General features: G+C 36.2%; 1 protein-coding gene across 1 annotated transcript in view; it reads left to right on the plus strand.

Moving 5' to 3' along the window:
• Positions 1-23,256, plus strand: part of IFT88 (intraflagellar transport 88) — a 43,028-nt gene that overhangs the window by 12,906 nt on the left and 6,866 nt on the right. The window contains exons 15-24 of the mRNA XM_066175842.1: positions 207-306; positions 4,562-4,648; positions 5,248-5,434; positions 6,031-6,139; positions 7,487-7,637; positions 8,821-8,936; positions 11,783-11,835; positions 12,357-12,422; positions 14,118-14,224; positions 19,826-19,880. Coding sequence (XP_066031939.1) covers positions 207-306; positions 4,562-4,648; positions 5,248-5,434; positions 6,031-6,139; positions 7,487-7,637; positions 8,821-8,936; positions 11,783-11,835; positions 12,357-12,422; positions 14,118-14,224; positions 19,826-19,880 — 1,031 coding nt within the window. The remainder of the gene's footprint in view (positions 1-206; positions 307-4,561; positions 4,649-5,247; positions 5,435-6,030; positions 6,140-7,486; positions 7,638-8,820; positions 8,937-11,782; positions 11,836-12,356; positions 12,423-14,117; positions 14,225-19,825; positions 19,881-23,256) is intronic.

A 23,256-nucleotide genomic window follows, 5' to 3' on the forward strand; every position in this document is an offset into this window, starting at 1 on the left:
CAGCCGAGATACTGTAATTAAGGTAGGTTATAGGACTGAAATATTCTTACAAGTATTTTTAATCAGAATGTTCTTTGCCACTGTGAAGAAAGATTAGCTAAGAAAATTTCTCCTGCCAGAAGGCAAATTACCTGAAAAAACTACATAACTTGGAGGCGTTTGCACAGATGCATTTTGATTGTCTTAAGGCTTGCTTTCTGTTGTAGGTGTGTTGATGCAGTGAAAGCTTCCCACTATGTGGAGTTAGCCAATGATCTGGAAATAAATAAAGCCACTACTTACTTAAGGCAACAGAATTTTAACCAGGTATAGTAACTTTTCACATTAGTACTTTTTAATACTCTATTTGCAAAGATACCTTTGTTAGCCACAGCATGTTTTTTGGCAAGGGAAAGTGTAATTTATGCAAACAATAGTTATTTTGATGCTGATCAGTAAAAAAACTTTATAAAAACACTGCCAAGAGACAAGTTTTATCTAAATGAAATTTCTGCCATGAAGTTAGAGTGAATGCAGTGCATTTCAAAATCAAAACACCTAAGTGTAGTTTTCTTCACTGGGTGTCCAAGCTGTCATTGCAGTTCATGGGGAACTGAGGTCAGTACAGTCAATAGAGCTTGGAAAGCCTTTTGCTAATCAGCCTGGGGGTATTTTCATTAATATGAGCTGAACCTTTCTCTCGTTTATGTTGACTATAGTACCAGAATACATGCAGTTGCACCTGCTGTGTATAATTACTGTTTATGCTCTGGTATCCTTGCCATTCCCCATGTACTAGAGCATTCCCTAAAATATACTGTAAGTTGTCCTTATACTTTAGTTGACTCTTCTGTCATTCCATTACATACAAGGCTTGGTTTAGAATGTGAGTAGTTAGAAAAAAGCTTCATCTGAACAAAAACAAACTCAGGTATCTGACAGGGTTTGGTGGGTTTTCTTCTACCGTACACTGGCTGGTACATTCAGTGATAGGAATCCTTGATAAATAAGAAGTAATAGAGCAATCCCCAGTTGTGCATGAGTGGCAAGAATTACATACACAGCAAAATTAGAGCTGAAGCTGTGGATACCTGTCATCTTCTAAGGTCATTCACATTCCCATATCTTGAAGGGATGCACACAGGGCCATGTGTTTAACTTTGGCCTGCTTTTACTTCTCATTTCTAAGCTTTTCTGCTTTTCTGAGCAGCTCTTGCTCTTTCTGTCTGTCTTGTCCTCTTCTTCCCTATAGATACAGCAAGAGAGTTATCCTATATTATCCTGTATTATCCTGTGTGTCTGACTGTTGTGGTTTAACCCCAGCTGGCAACTAAGTTGCCACTCTCTCACTCCCTGCCCCACTGGGATGGGGATAGAATCAGAAGAGTGAATGGGGAAAAACTCATGGGCTAAGATAAAGGCAGTGTAATAGATAAAGGAAAAGCTGTGCATACAAGCAAAGTGACACCAAGGAATTCATTCACCATTTCCCATGGGCAGACAGGTGTGTTCAGCCATCCCCAGGAGAGCTGGGCTCCGCCATGCACAATGGTGACTTGGGGAGACAAACAGCATCACTCCAAACATCCTCTCTTCCTCCTTCTTCCCCCAGATTTCTGTGCTGGGCATGACACCTTTTGGTGTAGGACATCCCTTTGATCAGCTGGGGCCAGCTGTCATGGCTGTGTCCTGTCCCAATTCCTTGTGCACCTCCTGTCTACTCGCTGGTGGGGTGGGGGTGAGGAGCAGAAAAGGCCTTGGCTTTGTGAGAGCCCTGCTTTGCTAAAACTGTGTTACCAATGGTTCCCAGCACAAACCCAAAACAGAGCCCCAAAGTTTTTATTAAAAGAATTAACTATCCCAGCCAGAACCAGCACATTGAAATCTTTTCGGAGAGCAGGAAGCAGTTTGAGAGTTTGCAAAGTTTTGGGCAAATCTGGAACATTTACTGATGATAGCTTTGAAAGGGTGAGAATGTTACAGGTAGGTAAAAAGTCTTATGATCTCAGGAATTGATTGTTTCAATGGTATTTTTTTGTGATTTCCAGTTAGTGTTCAGTATAAGTTAAAAAACCTAAAATCAATTCCCACAGGTAAAATGAGATACAGAGATTATTGGTGATGTTTTGTGGAGTACTTCAATGGAGGAAGAGGGAAGTGTGTTGGAAGTTAGGAGTAAGGGGAGAAGAACCTTTTTATTTGGATTATGTGACAGAAGACCTTTGACCTGCACTGGAACCACTTAACAGTAGAGTAGGACTACAGAATGGTGATTGCAGAGAGCTTCTTTATATTTTTTTTGTTCTAATAAAACTGCAGCTGACATTTACATTCATCCTGTCTGTCTGTTGTTCATATACTTCTAACTCACCAACTGCTCAACACACCTTTGGCTGAATAACAGGAATGGAAACGTTTTGAAATACTCGGTTCCAAGGCTGAAGTTTTATTGTGTCTTTTTTTAATAAAAACAACAAACTAAAATAGATTTCTCCTGTTAGAACAATGGGCTTGAGTATGGGTTCATCATAATGAATATAATAGTTTAAAACAGTCCTTTCAAATAAAATGTAAAATAAAATTCGAGGGAAAATTACCATAATCTGTTTAGCTGTGTGTATAAAATATTTTGATTTTTTTTAATATCAAAGAAAAACTTCGAAAATCAATTTAAAAACAAAATTCTACAGGTTAACCATGCATCTTAACATCTCTGGCACACCCTGCTAGAGTCAAACAAACTGCTTTGAAGTTTAACTTCTGTAAGCAAATAATATAGATACACTGGAAGCAAGTAACAAAGAATAGTTTGGATAGTCTGTGCTTTGATTGTTGAACCTAAGTAATTGTTATTGTTGGGATTAAAAAGTTAGAAGTTCTTCTGAAATCTTTAAATGTAACTGATGATACTGTGCTGCTTTACAAGGACAAAAGGAATATTGCCTATGGATTTTCATCCTAGGGCTCATAATTGCTGAAATGGTTCAAGAGACCCACAAGATAATTTACCAGTAAATGAATTGAGTTCGGACTCATCTGAACTTTTTGTTATATGTTGAAAGGGCATTTCTGTCCAATCTTTATCATCCAAGGTCCCATTTAGCAGTAAAAGCAGAGGTAAATAAATCAGATAGAATTGGGAATGGCTTTTCAGAAAGTAACTTTGAACTGTAAAGCTCTAAATTCACCAAAAGTTAATTCCATGAAGAAGCAAATCTTTCCTTAAGAGTAGAGTACTTCAGATATAGTAACGTTTCATCTGGAAATATTTGGGATCATTCCCTTTTTGGAGAAAGTTACAAATAAATATGCATAAAAAGTTTAAAAGTATCATAGTTAATATTTGTACATTTCTGAGACCACAAAATCTAGAGCCTAACTTTTGAAATGCTTTTTTTGATTGAAATTGGTGTATTTTAAAAGAACCTTCTATTAAAAGAATATTAGGATTATAAATAGTTCATAGTTCTTGGGTGGAATGTAGTTGACTAAATCTCTGAACTACATATGGCTGTGTATGTTTTGTCATTTTTCTTATCATTAATACAGTTGTGGTTTTTGTGTAGAGTAGCTGTGTATGACAGACAATAAAGACTTCTCTTTATGTTTGTTTTGGCATTTGACATATAGTGCCATGCCTTTGCTTTGATATGTAAACAGCAGCTTAAAGATTTCATGGAAAGGAGGAAGTAAACTTTCGAATTGCTAATGTTGATGGTTTAATTGTGGTTGCCACATCTGTGTTGTAATAGATGATGGAACTGGGCTCACTGTGATATTCTAACAGTTTGTGTTGTTAGAATAAATATTTAGTATAAGGGAGACAGATTTATTTAATAATTTAGTCTGCAGTTACAAATGTTATTCCATAGCCAATGAAAAGAAAAAGCTGCCTTTTATATCAGAGGGATTTTTGTACTGTACTTGCTGTAAATATGCTCTTTTTTTTGTCTATAAGCATCTTTATTTTGAAGTTTTTGAAGTTCAGTTTTCATGTTAAAGTTTTAAAATAAATCTTCTGGCCTCAAGCTTCACATTTGAGTACTTCCTAAACTTAGACAATCGTCGTCATCTTATTATGCAAAACAAAGGCACATCAAAATCCAGTCCTACACCATGGTGTATATTTTTTTATATAGTATGTTATTTTTTGGCTTTTTAATAAGGGTTTTATGTCAATTCATTTGTGTTCTCTTAAAGAACTAGAAAAATAGGTATGAAAATTTTTATTAGTTGACTAGATTAAAAGCAAATCATCTACCATTGTGTTTTATATGTACAGAATTATCAGATACCTGTAGTTCACAGCAGCCTTATCTAATCTAAATTTTGGATAGGTAATAAATAGCCAATATTATTGAAATTTTGTGATGAAAATTAATATTGTATAAGTACAGATACACTTTTATGTGGACATGGTCACAAGCATATGCGTTGCAAGCTCTAGTAATTACTATATGTGTGACTATATGAATTGATAACTTCAGCTGTTTCTTACTGTGAGGTTTATCAATGCTTTCTGAAAGGATTTTGGAGTAAGTTCACTTCAATGTGAAGTAAGTTGTTCCCAAATTATTTCTAGGCACTGGAGACTTTGAAAATGTTTGAAAAAAAGGATAGCAGAGTAAAGAGTGCAGCTGCAACCAACCTTTCATTCCTTTATTATTTGGTAAGTGCTTCAACAAAACCAGTTAAGAACTGCAGTTTACGTAGCCACTTCTGTATTTTTGTAGCAATTTTTGTGTCTGCCTAAATAATCTCTGTAAACAAGAAGAAACTGCACCTTAGAGTAGTTGATCTGGAACACCAGTTGAAATTTGGATCAGGTCCCTTTGTATACTATTGATGGGAAGAAGAGTGAGATTGAGCCCCAGGCCACAGATACATGCCAGCCATTGGATTTAAAACATCAGCCCTGGGGACCCTGGCTGAACTTCAGGAACAAGTGAAATATGTAGCTCAGGTAGCTGTCTTTGTGTATGAAGTTTGAGGGTATGGATTTCTTTTTTTTTTTTTTTTAATAAATGCTGCTTTACTACAACAAAGAAAGCTTGCAGACTGGATGGGACAGAGTGGCAAGGCATGTCTCAAGTGTTACCTGAAACCTGAAAGAGATGATCTACCTTATGCAAATATACGAGATACATTTTAGGACTGAATAATGGGGTTGTTTTTCATCCTCAATCCCCTGAAATTCCTGTAAGAAGCCGCAGCTGCAAGAAAATTACCTGACAAATGACTAATACAATGTTTGTTTTGTTCATATAGGGGAATGAATTGGAACAAGCAACTAACTATGCAGATTTAGCTGTAAATTCAGATAGGTACAATCCAGCAGCTCTAACTAACAAAGGAAATACTGTTTTTGCAAATGGAGACTGTGAAAAAGCAGCTGAATTTTATAAGGAAGCTCTCAGGAATGATTCCTTATGCACTGAAGCACTTTATAATCTTGGTAAGTCACAGGTGCTATTGTCATTTAGCTTTTGACTGAAGGTAACACTAGTGTCTCTGAGAATCTCTCTTTGAAAGTTTTCTTATAGAAATATGTGTGAATTTTTATTACTTTATTGAGTAATTTATGTTATGGTAAGGTATTAACCTGTACTACCTGTCTGTTCTGCCAAAAAAATAATTCCCAGTGTTAACAACATCAATTAGTAATTGCAGATGAATGAGTTACTTTGAAGATTAAAAAATTCATACTATCTACTAAAAGGATACCAGTTTCAGCATTATTAAACTCTGAGAGTCATTCTCCTCTAAAAGCTTTGTATTTCCCTCATTCATCTTGTTCAAAAAATGAGATTACATAAGTTCTTGGTCTTTGGTTGGGTTCATGTTCCCTGTGTTTATCAGTCTGGTAGGTCATGCTGGCCCATAAGAATTCTGTGCGTAGCTCACACAAATAGAGAGTCCTTTAAAATCAAAGCAGGTACACTTGTCTCCAAGTACTGTGTTCCTATTTGGCTTTTCTTGGTTATTCTTTCAGTTAATATGCTGAAGTGATCTGTTTCTCATTATATTAATACTGTAACCTTTATATTTTAGGTTTAGCTTACAAGAAGTTAAACAGGATAGATGAAGCTTTGGATTGTTTTCTGAAACTCCATGCAATCCTTCCAAATAGTGCCCAAGTCCTTTACCAGCTGGCAAGCATGTATCTTTTTCTGGGTTATGATAAGGAATGGTGGTTTTAGTAAACTCATTTAATCCAAAATACGTGTTTCAATCATGTCAAGGTGATTTAGAAATTTACTATGGTGTCCTTTATAGTAAGAAAGATTTATTAGCTGGTATTTGTGAGAAAGATGAGACCAGAACTTAACCCTTATTGAAGATTTCCAGTGAAGCCAGTGAAGAACATTAAGACTGTTCACATTGCAGGGATTAGATTTACACTATGTATTAAATTGTGTCATGGAATATTTAAAATGCTGCTGGTTTTATTATGAAAATAATGTGGCAGATGTAAGCACAATTAAGTAAAATATTTAAGAAAACAATTATATCACTAATAAATGTGAAGTTCTGTTCGAAAGCTGTTTTCAGATTAGTTAGTGTATGTGTAAGAAAATAATTGTCTCCCAGCACTGCAAAAGCTCAGCAGATTGAAAAGCTGAGGGAAGAGATTGGCTTTGCACATCACCAGTGATATTCTAAACTATGAACTTCTTTAACAATGCTTCTGAGGATATCCAGACGGTAATAAAATCCTCCCCAAGGCAGAACAGATTTCAGTTGATGTACTACACTTTTAAGAATAGTGTAGGTAATAAAAATATATTCTGGTCAGTAAAATAAGTAACCTCCAAAAACCCAAAAGGGCTCTGATCTCTATTCCACGTACAGCCCCTTTACAGCAGCGTAAATGGCCCGACAGCTCCCAGTATCCATCTGGGGAAGAGCTGCTCTGCTCCAGTGCTGTGTAAAACTGCTTTCCACCAATTCTCAGAAGCTTCTTCTGTGTCAGGTGGGATGCAGCAGAAACTGAAAATACAGCTTGGGCAGTAGGTCCAGCCCAGAATAGTCTGGGCTGTGCTCCTTAGATATACAACAGAAAACCCCCCTGCCGGCAAAAAGCTGTTCTTGGGAATAGCAGTTTTACCTAATCACTTTAAAACAAAATGCTCTTAGTACAGAAACTAGCCAGGTTGTAAAGGCTGCAAATAAATGGCCTGGTTGTCACACTTCATTCTTGAAAATAAGGAAGTTGAAGTAAGATTAGTGTCAGAGAGAGAGAGAGGACAACTGAGCCCAAAGTTCTGTTGAGTCCAACGTGGTTCTAAGGTGAGAGCAGACAAAGTCTCTGAATACTTTTCTTCTTCTACCATAACCAAAATACTTTCTGATACAAATAAAATTATGAAAACAGTGTGGGAAAAAACCCATCATTGTATCTCCACTGGTGTAGTGTTCAGCATATGGATTGCATTAGGTAAAGTAGTAGGGATTCTGAGTAAATCAAACTACTACTGGCATCAGTCCTTGACTGGGGAAAACTCAGATACCAGATCATGGAAGATCCCAATCAAGCCATAGAGTGGCTGCTGCAGTTGATCAGTGTAGTACCAACTGATCCACATGTACTTTCAAAGCTAGGGAATTTATATGATACTGAAGGTGATAAATCCCAAGCTTTTCATTATTACTATGAGGTACTTGCTCTTCTATTGCTTTTTCAATGCACTTTGTCCTGAGTAAAGAAAATTTTGCCATAGATTCCTGTATCAAATTAACAATTGATTAATTTAAACGTTATAAAATGTTATCCAAAAAAGAGGATTAAAAAGAAATACTGGGGGAGAGTTAATGGAGTCTGATTTTTTTTAGTCAGATCCTAAGGAAGTACATAGGAAATGTGTAGGCTAAGGAAATGCATAGGCTGTGTTTCCATGTGGATATTGGCCTCAGACTTTCCATTATTTTTTAAATGTAGTCATTGTTTACACTGACCTGTAATAATGTTAATTTCAAATATAGCTTGGGAGAAAATAAAATCAGAATATAATAGAAGTCATTTTAGAGGTGTGTAATGTGACTGAGTTGATTGGGATGTAGATATGGAGATACATATATATTGTGTTTTGTTTATGTTTAGAAGTTTTTATATATTTTAACAGTATAGTTATACATTATGGATACACAGTTGCCTAAAGATAGGCAGCTTCTTTCATTTCAAACTAGCTGTACTACTGTTCATAGTTTGTAGAGATTCTTCTGTGTTAGAAACAAGAATAAGACAGGAAGTGTCTGGTGCAATCTGAGAGTTCTCTTTCTTTATTTGTGCAAAGTGACGATGACCAAAGGTTGTGTTGCAATCTGAATTACCAGTTGAGTTGTGCTTGATGATAATTTTGCTGGCTGTTTCAGAGAGAATTTCTAAAAAGCTGAAAATGTTATTCATGTAGTTATGTATAGAAAGGAATGCTTTGGGCTGAGTTTTCCAGCAGACTGATGTGAACGTGGAATTGTATGCTTATTAGTTAGCATTGTTTAATGTTTTAGGTAAGTTATTTGTACATAGATGTGATTTAAGTAAATGTTTGTGCTGTTGCAAGCTATTTAAAATAGTATTTCAAATAAGTCTAGGTGGAAAATATGACAGACTCATCTTGGGTAACTTCTAAAAAGCATTTTGCAATTAGAAAACTTGGCATGCTTCCCCCCCCCCCCCCCCCCCCCCGGATCACTTACTGTAGCACACTATTTCCATTCATTTATATTACACGTTTTGGGCATTTGGAGAATTAAACACTTGAGTAAGATATTCCAGAAGCAACATAAAGATGTTGTTTATCACTGAAGTTGTGTGGTTTTTCACCTTTCCTATTTTGTCAGTCCTACCGGTATTTCCCTTCCAACATTGAGGTCATTGAATGGCTTGGAGCGTACTACATTGACACCCAGTTCTGTGAAAAAGCCATTGAGTACTTTGAAAGGGCAGCACTTATCCTGTAAGTAGTTATTATTTTATGCCTACTCAGATTTCTGACTAGACATCCATCAGTATACCTAGAGATAAATCAGCTGTATAACTTTAATGCTATAAACTAACAGCAGGGTTAAGAATATTTGTGATATTTTTAATTTTCTCAATTTTTGTTCATTTACAGTGTGCTTTTGCTCTTAGTTTGTATTTTCTGTGTTAAATAAGATCCCCCATTAGGCCCAAGATAGTGTTAGGTATTAGAACCTATTTTTCTTTATTATCTGCCATTAAACACAACTATGAAGTGGAAAACAGTTCTCCAAAGCCACCAAGATTTCTTTCTCTGTGGCTTTATGTGAAATATTTCCTTTCTATTGTTTTCTTATACGGTGAGGATTTGGTGGTTTAGATAAGGGCATGTTTTAGCTGATCTTGCTGCATTTCCTCATTTCACATGACTTCTACTTCCATCAAATAAGGCATATAAGTAAGCAAAAATATGCAATGATGTACTACTAGTAGTCAGTGAAAATAAATTGACTAGCTAAAGTGATCCTGATAAAGATATTTGAATTATACTGAGTTCATTGAACAACTTGCTGAAATTGTTCTTTAGCAGAATATAATGAACTTAAGTAAGTATGTAGGCCATATGCTTTATTTTTGTTCAGAAAGGGACTTTACTAGAGAATGGTTTATAAATAAAATTTGGTCAAATTAATATTTGTAATCCAGAGTTCAAAGAGAATTCTAAAAAAACACACACACAGTCTTTTTATGTGGAAACAAATATTTATCTATAGGTTCATGAAGAGTTTCATGTTAATAGACAAGCTAAAATTCACTTCCAACAAGTGTGAATGTCTTTATTTTGTGTTTTGGGAAAACTATGATATATTAGATTAAGCAAAACTCTGTTATTGCTTCTCTTGTGATGATGTAAAATTCAGTGTTATTTTTGTTCTGTTAATCTGAATGACATGTATGTACAAGACAGCGCGTGAACAAAAAAATTGTACAGTATAATTCAAGGAAAGATGATACTGCAAATAGGTTGTAAAAAATTCAGTAAAAAATCCTAATTCTGGCTTTGACATGCTTAGGCTAGAGTAGACATTAATTACAGATGAGAAAATCTAAGGTTTAATTAAGGATTAAAATTGAAAAAAAAAATAGAGGAAAGTAGACTTCACTCAAATGGTGGTTTATTTATAAAGAAGTAGAGAAGTAGATTAGACAAAAATACAGAGGAGAGAGTTGACAGAAATCATAGTTCACAGGTGAATCAATATTCACAAATACTGGCCGCCTTAAAAAATCATATTTTAGTCAAGCTCTGAGATTGCATACGCTGGCATTCATGACCTTCTTAGAAAATTTGGAAAGAAACAGCTGAGAATAAAAAGAATTATTTCATAATCTTGTTTTGGCAAAGATTTAAAAATTTTGTGCTTCATGTCACACTCATTCCATGCATGAAGTATGTGGATTGTAAAGTACTTATGAAGAATTGGCATATTAAATTCTTCAGTATTACTTGTAATCTATCTGTAAAACAGAAAAGTTATTTTTTCTATAGCAGGAGATTTTTAATAGTAGATCTCAGAGCATAAATATTTTGCTGTTTATTTGATATTAAAAATAGAGACTAGATATGCTAATTGGTAAATAGGAATGTAAATACTAACTTTAAATAAAGTTGCATTTTAAAATTATATCCTTATTTTAACTGTGAACAGCATTTTTAAATATAAGTGCTTAGTGCACTCAGTGTTTTAATCACTGTTTTTAATCACAATTAAATTACATTCTAAGATTAAATGTTAGGCAATGAATTGGGAAACAGTTTTTCCCTATTTTGTGTTTCCTAGCATGCTCAATTAACTAATAAAATGCTCATTAATAAAAGGATTTAGTGCAGTTAGTACTTGCTGCTGACAATTTATTCTCTCTAGAGAACTGTGTAATAAATTCTATTATGGTATGTGTTTGGCTGCCTTTCTTTGCAAGAGACACATTCAGCTGAAACTAAAAAGGTGCAGCATTTGTATTTCATGAATTTGCTTGGCAACTACCAGGTGAACAGATTGCTTAAGAGTTAAAAGTGGCCTGTGCTATGATTAGAGAGAAAAACTGAAGGGGATAAGTACAAAATTATTCTGAAAACATTAACTTACAGTAGTTTTTCGATATGCTACTATTCAATTGTAAGCCACGTGTGCAAAGTGCTTTGGCTTATAGAGGATGCTTGCACTGTTACCGTGAAAATTTCCCAATTTTCACATGATCTTGATAAAAATGAGGAAAGAGTCCAACAGCTTTATTGTACATGCTCAAGCATCTCAAATATTTTCTCTGAGCATACTGTCACCATTATGTGCTAAAAAGAGAAGGACAGGCAGCAGCTAGGACATCAAGGCAATAGCACAGTGGGGGAGTCAGAGTTCAAAGCTGTAGGTAGGAATTGTGCTTTCTGGCAGGAATCCCTTGGGTATACCATCCCTAGTGGTGGGACCTCCTCAGAATACAGTTTAGCCATTTGTTCCTCTCCCATTGCATGGTTCTGTATCTCTGGCAAAGGTTAGTGGTTCACCTGTCAGATCTACTAACTGTGTCTGGGCACAGAATCGTGACCCCGAGAGAAACTCTAACATGGGACTGAAAATGAGTGACATGGAGTCCTGGAAACAGGTGCATGGTGCAGCAGCGAATTGTGTGCCAACCGAGCAGGCTGCATTCTTTCTAGAAAGGCAACATGCTAGGTGTAAAATTGATTAGTAGGTAAATAGTAGGTCTTTACCAGTGCTATGCAGATTATTTTGCTCATTCATTGTTTGGCAGTGTACATGATTTTGTTTTATTAACATGCAGGCCAACACAAGTGAAGTGGCAGCTGATGGTTGCCAGTTGCTACAGGAGAAGTGGTAAGTTCTGTAACTTTTTTATAATTGCTTGCAGGTTTGTGACTTTTTTTGTAATTCATTGGGATTGTTCAGCTCGGAGAATAATGAGAGGGTTTTATCGGAAAGATGGAGACAGACTGAGGTCTGCAGTTCCAGGTCATGGAGCAACGGTTTTAAACTGAAAAAGGGTAGACTTACACTGGGCATAAGGGAGAAATTATTTTTGTGAGCATGGTGAGAAACTGGAACAATGGTGTCTTAGAGGAAGGTCAAAAAAAAAAACGGGGGGGGCAAAAATCAGGAACCTCCTCCTCATTAATTCTGTTATTTACAGAGTAATTTGGACTGTTTTCAGATGCTCTTGATTTTTACTATCCATTAATAAAGAATGTTAAGTTTGGTCTTATCAAATTTGGTCTTACAATATTAAATCATTTACTCTAACTAAAAAGGTTAATTGACGTTAAAGTGTTCCAATTTCTCATCAAATATTCTTTTTTATGTTTGAATATGTGGATAGGAGGTGTTTGTTTTGTTTGCAGGCAACTACCAGAAAGCTCTGGAGAAATACAAAGTCATTCACAAAAAATTCCCAGAGAATGTTGAATGTAAGTTGTTTCATTCAGTGGTGTAACTATCAAAGGAAACTTTGTTACATTGAATAGGTGTGTTGGTAATCACATGATGCATTTTTTGTATGAAAATACTTCCATTAAGTAACATTTTTATTCATGCTAATAATGTGTGGGTTTTGTGACGACACTGACAGGTGATTTAAGAAATATGAGGGTAATGCTGAAGAAGAGCAATGAAAATAAACTTTAACTTAGTTGCATTGGATGAGTGCTTTCTCATACATACATCCTAGATTTTATAGCTGTGTTACTTATTTAATCTTTCCTATGAAAAATATATGTATTTGTACTTCTAGTTCCTGCTAGTTGAAACTCCTGCTGCAAATTTCTAGATATGAGAAAATTTTATTGCTGAGTTTCATGAAAGTCAGAGTTTCCAAAAAAAGGTAGAGGGTGAGATTTTTTTGCTGTTTTTTTTTCTATAGTTGGTCACCCAGTCTCTGGAAAATCTGTAGGGGTTTTCAAACTAAACTACGGGAAACACAACATTGAAGAGTAAGACATTCTGCAAAAATCAGTCACACCTGTACTCTAAATAAAAAAGCCCTGTAGAAAATAAGGGTTGTCAGTGGTTGTGTAAACATTCTCTTCCATCCCACACTGTGCCTCACAAATTCCAAAATACAAGGTTGTCGCCAACAAGTCTGTGCTTTCAGATGCGATGTGGGAAGAGCATTCGTTGTATTTCATTTTAAAATCGTATCTTTCTGCTTTTACAAATGTATTGCATTTCTAAAGAGGAATCACAGCTCTCTTGTACAAGTGAAATTCAGTACTGTAATTCCTCAAAGTTATAAGCAAAATACCTTGTTTGTGTTGGTCACACAGATTTCAGAGGGGCATTTAGTAATACATTTCTGAAAGTAGTTTGTACAAATTTCACAAATGGAGGCAGGAGTTAGGCAAGACAATTTAACTGATTTAAGTTTTCTACTGCTGAAACAATGGTTCTTTCCTCATCCCTCCCTGATCATGGGCTTCCTAAATCGGCAGAAAATTAACTTAGCACAAAATGAAATAATATGTTTGTGTAAGCAGTCTGGAGAGAATGGATCATGTCCTGCTTGTTTCTGCTTAAGTTCTTTGAAAGGAATGTTGACAAATACGTAGGATTACCAACAGTGTTTTTAGAGTTTGGTAGAGTGTCTCAGGACAATGTTTTTTAGGCATTCTTTTAGTTCAGTCATGGAGTTACAGTTGATTTTCATGTTAGCTTTGTTGGAGTTTTTTAATTCTACAAGTATTACTCTTTTAAAAATCAACTACAGCCAGAGGAAAAAAAACATTTTCATTCACTTGGCATTTGCACAATTGTTTTCAACAAATTCTCTTGATAGCAGCTCCTCAGTAATATCTTAGTATCATTTCTATGCTTTCCAGCTTCCAAAATATTTTGCAAATGTCAAGAGTTCTGAGCCAAATTAGTTATTATGCCTTTTGCCTTCCACATACACTGATGGTAGTTGTGCTGTTCATGGATACAGACACAGAGAAAATGTTGAATTACTTGTAAAACATCACAATTTGTATAATGATACTGGACTGGAGGTGCCTTATTTGCAGTTACTTGCACTGTTTGCCATTCTGCATGTCCAGTTCTGTCAGGGTGCCCCTGTAGCTTGACCTGCTTTTAGGTCTTTTTTTAACAGTGCTTTGCTTTCCAATTAGGTCTCCGATTTTTAGTCCGTCTGTGCACAGACATGGGGCTGAAAGAAGTCCAGGAATATATAACAAAGCTCAAGAAAGCGGAAAAATTAAAAGAAATTAGAGACCAGGTGAGTTTGTTTCTCTGTGTATTATACAGTATTGGTACAGATGTAGATGAAGCTAAAGTAATGTTTATGATATTTCAGGATAAAATGCATTGTTAACTTCTGGGTTTACAGAGGCTTATGTTTTGGGGGTTTGTGAGGTTTAGTTTTAAATTACTTATCAGTCTTACATCTGTCTGAATAGTTTCTGAGCACCAGCTTTTCTGTGATTTTTAAATACCAGTGAAAGATGGACTATGTGGACATGATGGGAATGCTGGAGCCACTTGCATAATTCAATGTCTGTGGAATGTCGTCTTTCCTACTTACTTGCCAGATTTTATTTAATACTTTAGTGTATTTATGAGCCAAGTAATAATGTAATTATAGGGAGAGATGGGAAGCCTAAGAATTTGTCCATGTAGAAGAACTCCTTTATAGTTATATATATATATATATTTGTGCTACAAAACTGCAGCATTGACCTATTATATAGGTAAACTATTTGTGTGAGTGCCAATTTTTAAAATAAAAAAAAATCCATGGAAAAGTAACAGGCTGTGAAAGGTATGAGATCATAACTTGTGTTCTGTTCAGAAGAGTGAGCTCACGTTTGTGTGTGTGTGCACTCATGCATTGTTTTCTTGCTATTCTGGTGATAAAATAAGATTTTAAATTAAAAACAGCTGCTTGTTTGAAAAGCATTATCCATCCTGTTGAGCTGCAAAGTATTCAAGCTTGCTTTGCCTATCCAGAGATTTGCCTCAAAGCTACGTAGTCACATTAGGATACATTAAGTCTTAACTAATTTACTCTGCTCTTAGTAACACTTACTGGTCCTTTTTGATGCCAGATGATGTGCACATGCATCCTTAGCTACTTCTGAGTATGTACATGACCACTAGGACACTTGGAAAATGAAACTCACAAGGCAAAATACTGACTGAAGGATTCCTGCTTTTTGCTACAACCATACTTTGAGGGGCTAGCTGAAGTGTACTGACTGGGTTTTTCAGTAAATGTAAAATTCAAAGCACTTCAGAAAATGGACAAAAGAAAGCAGTCCACAGCTGTAATGGGATTGATATTCCTCCATATCTCCTCATAATTGTATCAGTAAGCAAAAAAGATGACCAGGTATAATGTTCCTATTCTGCAGAACTCACAATCGAAAGATTCACTGAAGTGTGTTCAACAGGCTTTGCTTGGTTTCTAATCACTTCAGTGCCAGTGATACACATCGCTCTTGCAGTCACTTTCAATAACTCAGTGTTTTACTTGAGAAAGCTCACCAACAAAACCAGTTAAAACTGGATTATTCTGTAGTTGATTAGAGAGAGAGAGAGGTCCCTGGAGAAGGAAAGGCTATTTCCTTGCATGTAATTCTGGCCTTTTTTTTATGCTGAAGGCATTAATTATAGATGGCAAATGTCAAGGACTTTAAAGAAAACACCCTTTTTCTTTAAGAAAGTTGATATTTGAATACAATTTTAAAAACCCTAAAAATTGTAATTTCTCTTTTTGTTTATTTCATATGGGAGGCAAGAGCTTTCCCAAACACATTTCTGTACTTTCTGGTGAGGCTAAAGCTACTGATAGAATATTTAAAAGTTTAAATCCTCTAAGTAACTTAAGATTTTAGTAACAGAAAAATTATTAAATTAAAAAATTTAAATTATGGAGGTTTCTTTTATTCTGATTTCATTGTGTAAGGGAATTCATTAAGTCACACCTGAATGACAGAAGTATCAGTGGGATCCAACACAGACTTGTGACTGCACAAGTTACTGCACAGTTGGTTTAGACTGTTCAGGCTTTAACAGTAATCATAATTCAGCCATGAAGTGGGACCTGTCACAACACTAACCTTGCAAAGCAGGATCACAGAATGGTTTAGTTTGAAAGGAACATTTAAAGACTATCTAGTTACAACCCGCTGCCGTGGGCAGAGACACCTTCCACTATCAGGTTGCTCAAAGCCCCATCAAACCTGACTTTGAACATTTCCAGGGCTGAGCATCCACAGCTTCTCTGAGCAACCTGTTCAGTGCCCCACCATCCTCAATGTATTTTTTTCTCCTTCTCTACCCTTTCTCAGTTTAAAGCCATTACTCTTTGTCCTGTCCACCACAGGCCTTAGAAAAAAGTCTGTCCCCATCTTTCTTTTAAGACTACTTTAAGTATTGAAAAGGCCATAACAATATTTCCCCAGAGTGTTCTCCAGGCTGAACAACATCAGCCCTCTCAGCTTGTCTTCACTGGAGAAGTGCTTCAGCTCTCTTTTCATCTTCATGGCCCTCCTCTGGGCCCTCTCCAACAGGTCCATGTCCTTACACTAGATGCCTCAGAGCTGGACACACAGCTCTGGGGTCTCAGGAGAACAGAGTAGAGCAGATCTGTCTAGAAGAGAGAAGGTGTCTATGATGGCACTTCTAATTAGTCAAAGCTTTAAGGTAGATCTACTTAAGTATTTCCTCTAGTGTGTTACCCAGAAAAGAAAAAAAATTCAGCCTTTTGAGTAAGCCTGATTGTATTGTAATTTAAACTAACCCAATTTTCATTTAAGCAGATAAAATTAAATGTAGTAAGTTTAAAAAACCCCGGACAAACACTCCTGTTGCCTTTGTGCCCCCTAAAACCACCGCCAATAATAAAAATAAAACAGTTTCTTGTCAGTTCTGTCAACTTCATTCCTGCAGACAAGCCAGTGTTTCCAGCCTGAATAAGCTCTGAATGAGAGCAAAATTCTGCCCCTGTAGTTCCAAATACACTCTCTTCAGAACCTCTGAAGTCTGATGAGTTGCTTTCTGCTTCCTCTTGCAGTTCCCTGTCTTGGCAGGACATGTTCTCATATTCTTCTGGCTTTTTCCTTTGCCACACTCTGGAAACTTTCCAAGTTCCTCCCAAAGGAAAGGAACAACGTTTTTGCTCCCAAGGAACCCACTGACAGTTTTCTTAAAAATGAACACCGTTGTAGTTGATTAAGGAGCAAAGACTCTAAAAAGAGATGTTTCAGGACACTCTTTGATTCAGTATGCAGCTGTCCTGCATTACTAGTGGAGTATCTTTCTGTGACAGTCTCTACATCACTGCTGTCTTGCAAACAATAGCCCTGCAGTTCCTTCTTTTGCTATTGATGTTACATTTGGGTTCCCATCCTCTGGTTTGGGAAGGGCTTTTTTGTTTGTTTCTTGGTTGGGGGTGAGTGTATGTGTAATTTTTAGTCTTCTGTCTGCCATCTGGCTTTGGAAATTACTAGGGGATTTTTCCTAAGTTCCTTCTGTCATCCATGACCATACAGTCATAAACTATACTTTCTAGTTCTAAAATTACCAAATTTTAATATTTCACCACCTAAGTTTCCAATAGGAATACTGGTTTCAGTTAGCAGCACCAGATACAGTTCAATTCCTGCTCCCAATTTTAGCCTAGCCCTTGACTTCTCAACTGCACTCAGTAAAGACAAAATAGGTAGAATGCTAGTGTGGTATACCTGTGTTTCATGGTCTGCACACAGACTTTGTCTTCCTGTAGAAATTTATCAAAATTTTCTATTTTGGCATTGTTTTTCCAGAATAAGTATATTCACATGGAGTTTATACCAAAATAAATATTCTGGAGTATTTATTTCCCTCAGTTCTCAAATATGGACAAGTTGTTAAATACTTCCAGCCAAGAATCTGGGAACATCTGTGGAGTTCATTCCCTGTAGAAATTTTGTCCCTGCTTCTCACAGCATTTAATTTTGCTGCAACCTTCATATGTTGGAACGCTTGGGTTGGGGGGGGGGGGGGCATTGTTGGGAGGGGGGCTGGGGTTTTTCTTTTTGTTTGTTTGATGGGTTTTTTAATAGAATTTGTCTTCCTTTTGCATGTTTCACTCTAAAAAAGACAGGTAATAGTGTAAAAGTTCACAGAGGCTCCTTTGGCACTGCTGTGTACACACATTACTATTTATTTCCGTTAAGTGAGCTTAATGGCTGAGAGCGGGGCTGATGGGGTGTGGTGAGAAGCAGTGATGAGAGGTGCAAATGCTGGAGGGCCCTTACTGCCTTTGCCTTCAGGCATCCACATCTGGGCTAACCATCCTAAATGTCTTTTGCAGTCGTGGGAGAAATAGGAATTTTTAGGGTGGAAACCTATTTTGACTGTCTGCTTTTAGTGTGGGATTACTTACAAACTGCTCACTTGGAATTTTACAGGAGTTAATCATATGTTTAAGCCATAGTTCTTATGTTATATTTTGGGAGGAAAGTCCTAGGATGTAAATGCCAAGAGGGCACTATCACACAAGGACTGCTTCCCTTGGGCAGACAGAAGCTGAGCTTCTGCTGTCAGACTTGCTGTCAGTCATTCAACAGATGGAGATTCTGGATAGGCTTCCTGAAGGATTGATATATGCTACTTCACTGGGCTGTGAAACGGATATTTAATCCAAAAGTCAGAGAACATATTTTAGACTTGAGGATTTCCCAAAACAAATAAAAAAGTGTGAGAAATTCTGGTCCCAGACTGAATTGCTCCAAGACCAGTCCTGGTTTCACACTAGGCTCAATGCTTTCCTGTCTGACTCCTGTGGGTTTTGTTTTAAGAGTTCTTCCTTTTTCTGTTGGCATGAATCTTGAAAGTTCTTTCACTTCTTTGGTACCATTCCAACTTTGCCAGACTTCATGATATTTTTCTGGTGAAAAATGAGTGAAGAAGTTATAGTAATTGACCTGAAGACATGATGTGTGTTTTATTCAGATCCTGAATTCATATTTTGAAATAAGATGCAGAGATACTTTATTAATAGCTGAGTGCTTTAAACATCAAGTTTTTATACCTACCTATCAAAAAGTCCCTCACTGAGGTGTCTCTTCTTATCATTGACAAGATGTATGCATAAGAAATTTGGTGTTTTGCCAGAAGATCTAAGTCTGCCATGTTATACAAAGGTATTGCTTTGATAAACTGTTAAAGTTTTCAAATAACACTCAAAAAAACACAGCTGGGGGATGTTTATGGTACCTTCCCCTATGCAAGAGAGCTGACTGTTTAAACACAGCTTTTAAAGTATTTACCTTTACTTTTATCTTGCATTTAACACTCAACAGCAAATTAAATTTTGCTGTGAAATACAGTTCTGTGCCAAAAATTCAAAATCCAAGATCCATAGGGTGAATAGTTCTTTTTATAGATTCCCCCACTTTTCCCTTTTGAGTCTTTACAATAATAAAATGCTTGTGGGATTTACAAGATGTTAATAGAAGAGGCTACTTTGAACTCATGCAAAGAGGGTTGTGTTGCCTGTTTTTTCAGCTGTACTTCACAAAGGAACATCTGAACTATTTTTATGCACATTCCTTGTATAAAATTTATCTGAAGAAAAATACTTTATTGAGATACTCTATTTGAATTTCACAGAACTCTTGTTTTATATTAACATTGATTTAACCCTGATTTTAAGGACAATTCCGTGTGTTGAAAAACAAGCTTTAGTAGTTACAGTATAGTGAGTCTAGCTTAACATTCTTCTACTGTTTTATTAATAAGCTGAGTTGAATTTTCATTAATTATCTCTAATATATATTACTAAATGGGTTTTTTGTTCTGTTCTTTTCAAACCTTTTCCCATGTTCTGCAGCGCATTAAATCTGGCAGAGATGGCAGCGCACGTAGCCGCAAAGAAGGAAGTGCTGGTAAGTAGTCAAGGCCTCTGCCTAAATACCAGGTTTGACAGGATCCTGAAGAAAACAGATTTTCTGAAAGTGTTTGTAAAGCCTCCTTTCATCCTGAAACATACACAAATATGCACTGAGTAATATGTAAGTACTTCACAAATTTTGTGTCATACTTTTTGAGTTTCTCATTGCTGTATGAAATCACAACTGGTACAGTAGCATGGATTTGGTCTAACATTTCTGTTTTATATACAGATCTTAGTGTATTCCTAAAGACAAATTTCTGATTGTTTTCAGTACTGTGGACTTGAATGTTTTTATCCCATTAACTTAGTATTTGAACATTTTTAACTTTGGAATATTTACTATAAAGAATCATTTATTATAGCTAAACAGAACATATAAGCCACAGAAAATAAGAATTAATTGTTTCTTTATTTAACATGAAGGAAAGGGGATTTTGTGCCCACCATGTAATCTGCTGTGTTAGGTGTTTGTTAAAAATTCATCAGATTGTTCTGTGCAGCCAATTCTGTAATATGGATAGCACCCTTTACTGTCTTTGAGCTCATCCTTCCCCTTTTCTCTGTCTAGCAGAACTGAAGTTCTGGAGTCTTTCCTGGGAGAAAGCTTCCCCTCTGGCTACTCAGTCTCCCTGCTTCTCTAGATTACCAGTGTTGATTTCCATAAATTCAAAACTTTTGCAATACAAGTCAGGAAACTGCCCTGTTTTGTCTTTTCTGCACTAGGTAGTCTGCATATTGCAGAGCCAGTGATTTTTCACTCTCACTATTAAATCCATGAAATTAGTAATGTAAACCTAACAATCCCCCACTGCTGCTCTAAGGAAACTATCAGACTTCAGGCTACTTCAGCCACCTGGAAAAAAAAAATCTATATTTTGACCTAAAAAGGAAATGGTTTCTTTGTGTTCTGCTTTTGTTTTTTCTTGATATCAATGGGTCTCATTAGAAGATATCCCCTATAAATTCTTGCCTCTCTTCCCTTCCTTTTACAGATAAAAAAATTATGATTTTTTTTTCTTATTTGGTAATTTTATTTCTCCACCTACATAGCAGATATTTTACTACACTTACCAAATTCTAGAGGGTCATGAAAAGTCACGGCAATTACTAATGTAATCTGAAGATGACCTTAGAATGCTGTTACATTTATGAAGACTGCTTCCCTGGATTTTTTGAGGGTTAAGAGTGAGTGTTAGGTGCTTGAGAGATATCTCATTCCTTTTTCAGCTCAATAGTTTCACTAGAGAAACTTTTAAATAATTTCTTGATGTGTGAAAGAAACAACCATTCATCTAGAATTGAATTTTACCTGTTCTGGGCCTCAGGCCAAAATAATTCTTTATTTAAGTAACAGAGCAGGATGGAAGAGGATGGAGGGTTTCTGGGCTCTCCTTTGTTACATAAACCCTGTGATCAGGCAGCCAGCTGTAGGTGCCAACAAAACAGCAGTGTGAGACAGGATTGGTCCCTGTTCTCTGTCACAAAGTGGAATCCACTTTGGCATACAGCAAGTAGAAATGAAGAGCAGCATTGGTAGGAGGCAAAGGTATTTAGAGCTGTGCAAAACTTTGCATCAGGTGTGTAGGGAAATGGCACAAAGGGTCTCTTTTCTTCCAGCTCTGTTTTGTAATTATCCCCACCCTCATTAGTGAGAAAGGAGTATGCTTCAGGACGAAGAGAGTCGGTAATTTAGCAAAAGAAGATATATATAAGGCTCATGCTGAAAGGATACTAAGACAACATAAATCCCCCAAACTACCAATTTGTCAGTATTTCTTTTAAAGACAGAAGTATTGATGGAAAGTTATCTTCCTTCTTCTTTTTTGGTTTTTAAAAAAATAAGAAAGAGGATGAGAGGTTAAGAAGGATCAGCATTGACCTAGAATTTGCCCTATCAGTAATTCTTAGATTGTTGAGTTCAAGATATTATGTCAAATATATGAAAAAGTGGAAAAAAACAGAGTTTGGGAACAAGTTTGTATAAGAGCATGTTTGAGAAGTCCCCATTATACAAATTCAGTGCCGAAGATCCAGCCTTTCTGGAAATGACTTGGCAAACAAGCAGAGGTACAAAGAAGGTCCTGTACTGAGCCTGGAGTTAACTTCCTGCTGGGATTCTTAATTAAAAGTTGTGGTGAGCTGTACTACTCATATATATTTTTAGAATGAGTCAAAGGCGCTGGGCACATTTTAACTGGTAACGTTGGCTCTGGGGAGCCTTATCAGTGAAGAAACTGGACACTCACAGCATCAGATGTTAAGGACTGTGTTGTATTTTGTCCACATTGTACTGAGGATGACTATGAGAAACCTGAACACCCAAGCATTTTATTTTGTCCAGTTCTTGGCTTTGTTCACCTGGGTTATGAGCTGTAATTTGCAGTTTCATAAATTTCTGTGCATGGCCTGTGTGAAGACACATATGAAATATAAACATGGGTTATTTTATTTCATAATATTAGTATGCCTTTGATAAATTAATGTCTTCAAAAGGACAGGAAAAAAAAGAAAAACATTTGTATACATTTTAAAGTTAGTCTTTTCCAGTGGTGTTGCCAAGACTAAAAGGGATCATTTTCCTACACTGTATGAGGGATTTGCCATCATTACTGAACCCAGCGAAGCATGGAATCCTCCTTGGTTTAGTACTTACTAGCTAAAATGAAGTACTTACTAGCTTACTGAAGTCTTATGCATTCCAAATATTTTAGGTATGATGCCTGTTTTCTTTCTTTCCTCTTACCAGCTCACTGTCCCCATACTTGTTAGCATTCCTAAGAGATTTCTTTCCCCCATGTATTTTGTCCCTATATCGTTATTTATATTGAGTATTAACAATTCAGGTTTCCTTGCTTTAGGAAATATAATCTAGAATTGCTTTTAAAGAGGAAGCTAAGAAGAAAGAGAACTAAGCCAGCAAGGTTTGTACTTCATAGGGCATCCAGTACTTTGCCAATATAAATTAAAACAGAAGGTGTATGAGATGCACCAAAGCAGAGTTTCAGCAGTATGATTGGTGTGTGCATGAATGGTAGACAGAATGGAAACAGAGAGACCAAGAAAATTGACATCTAAATCAATGTCAGTTAAAGTCTGCTATTGTCTTTCGAGAAAGATAAGCATTAAATCTAAAATCCCTACCCAAAATTGAACTCATTTGTCACCCACTATAAAAAGTGAAATTTTCTTCTCCTTACAATTATCAGATTTATGGTGTTCAGTCTTACTTGGGTCATGTTGGAAGCACGTGACATTAAACAGTCCTGTTAAAATTATTATTTTTAATTTAAAAAATGAGAAAAAAAAAAAACCCAAACCCACAATAACCGCAAAACTTTGAAGGGAGCGAACAGTACAGCTGAGTTTAG

Source organism: Chamaea fasciata, unplaced genomic scaffold (assembly GCF_029207755.1).
Source record: "Chamaea fasciata isolate MVZ Bird 193981 ecotype frontalis unplaced genomic scaffold, bChaFas1.0.hap1 SCAF_2, whole genome shotgun sequence".
Lineage (NCBI taxonomy): Eukaryota > Metazoa > Chordata > Aves > Passeriformes > Sylviidae > Chamaea > Chamaea fasciata.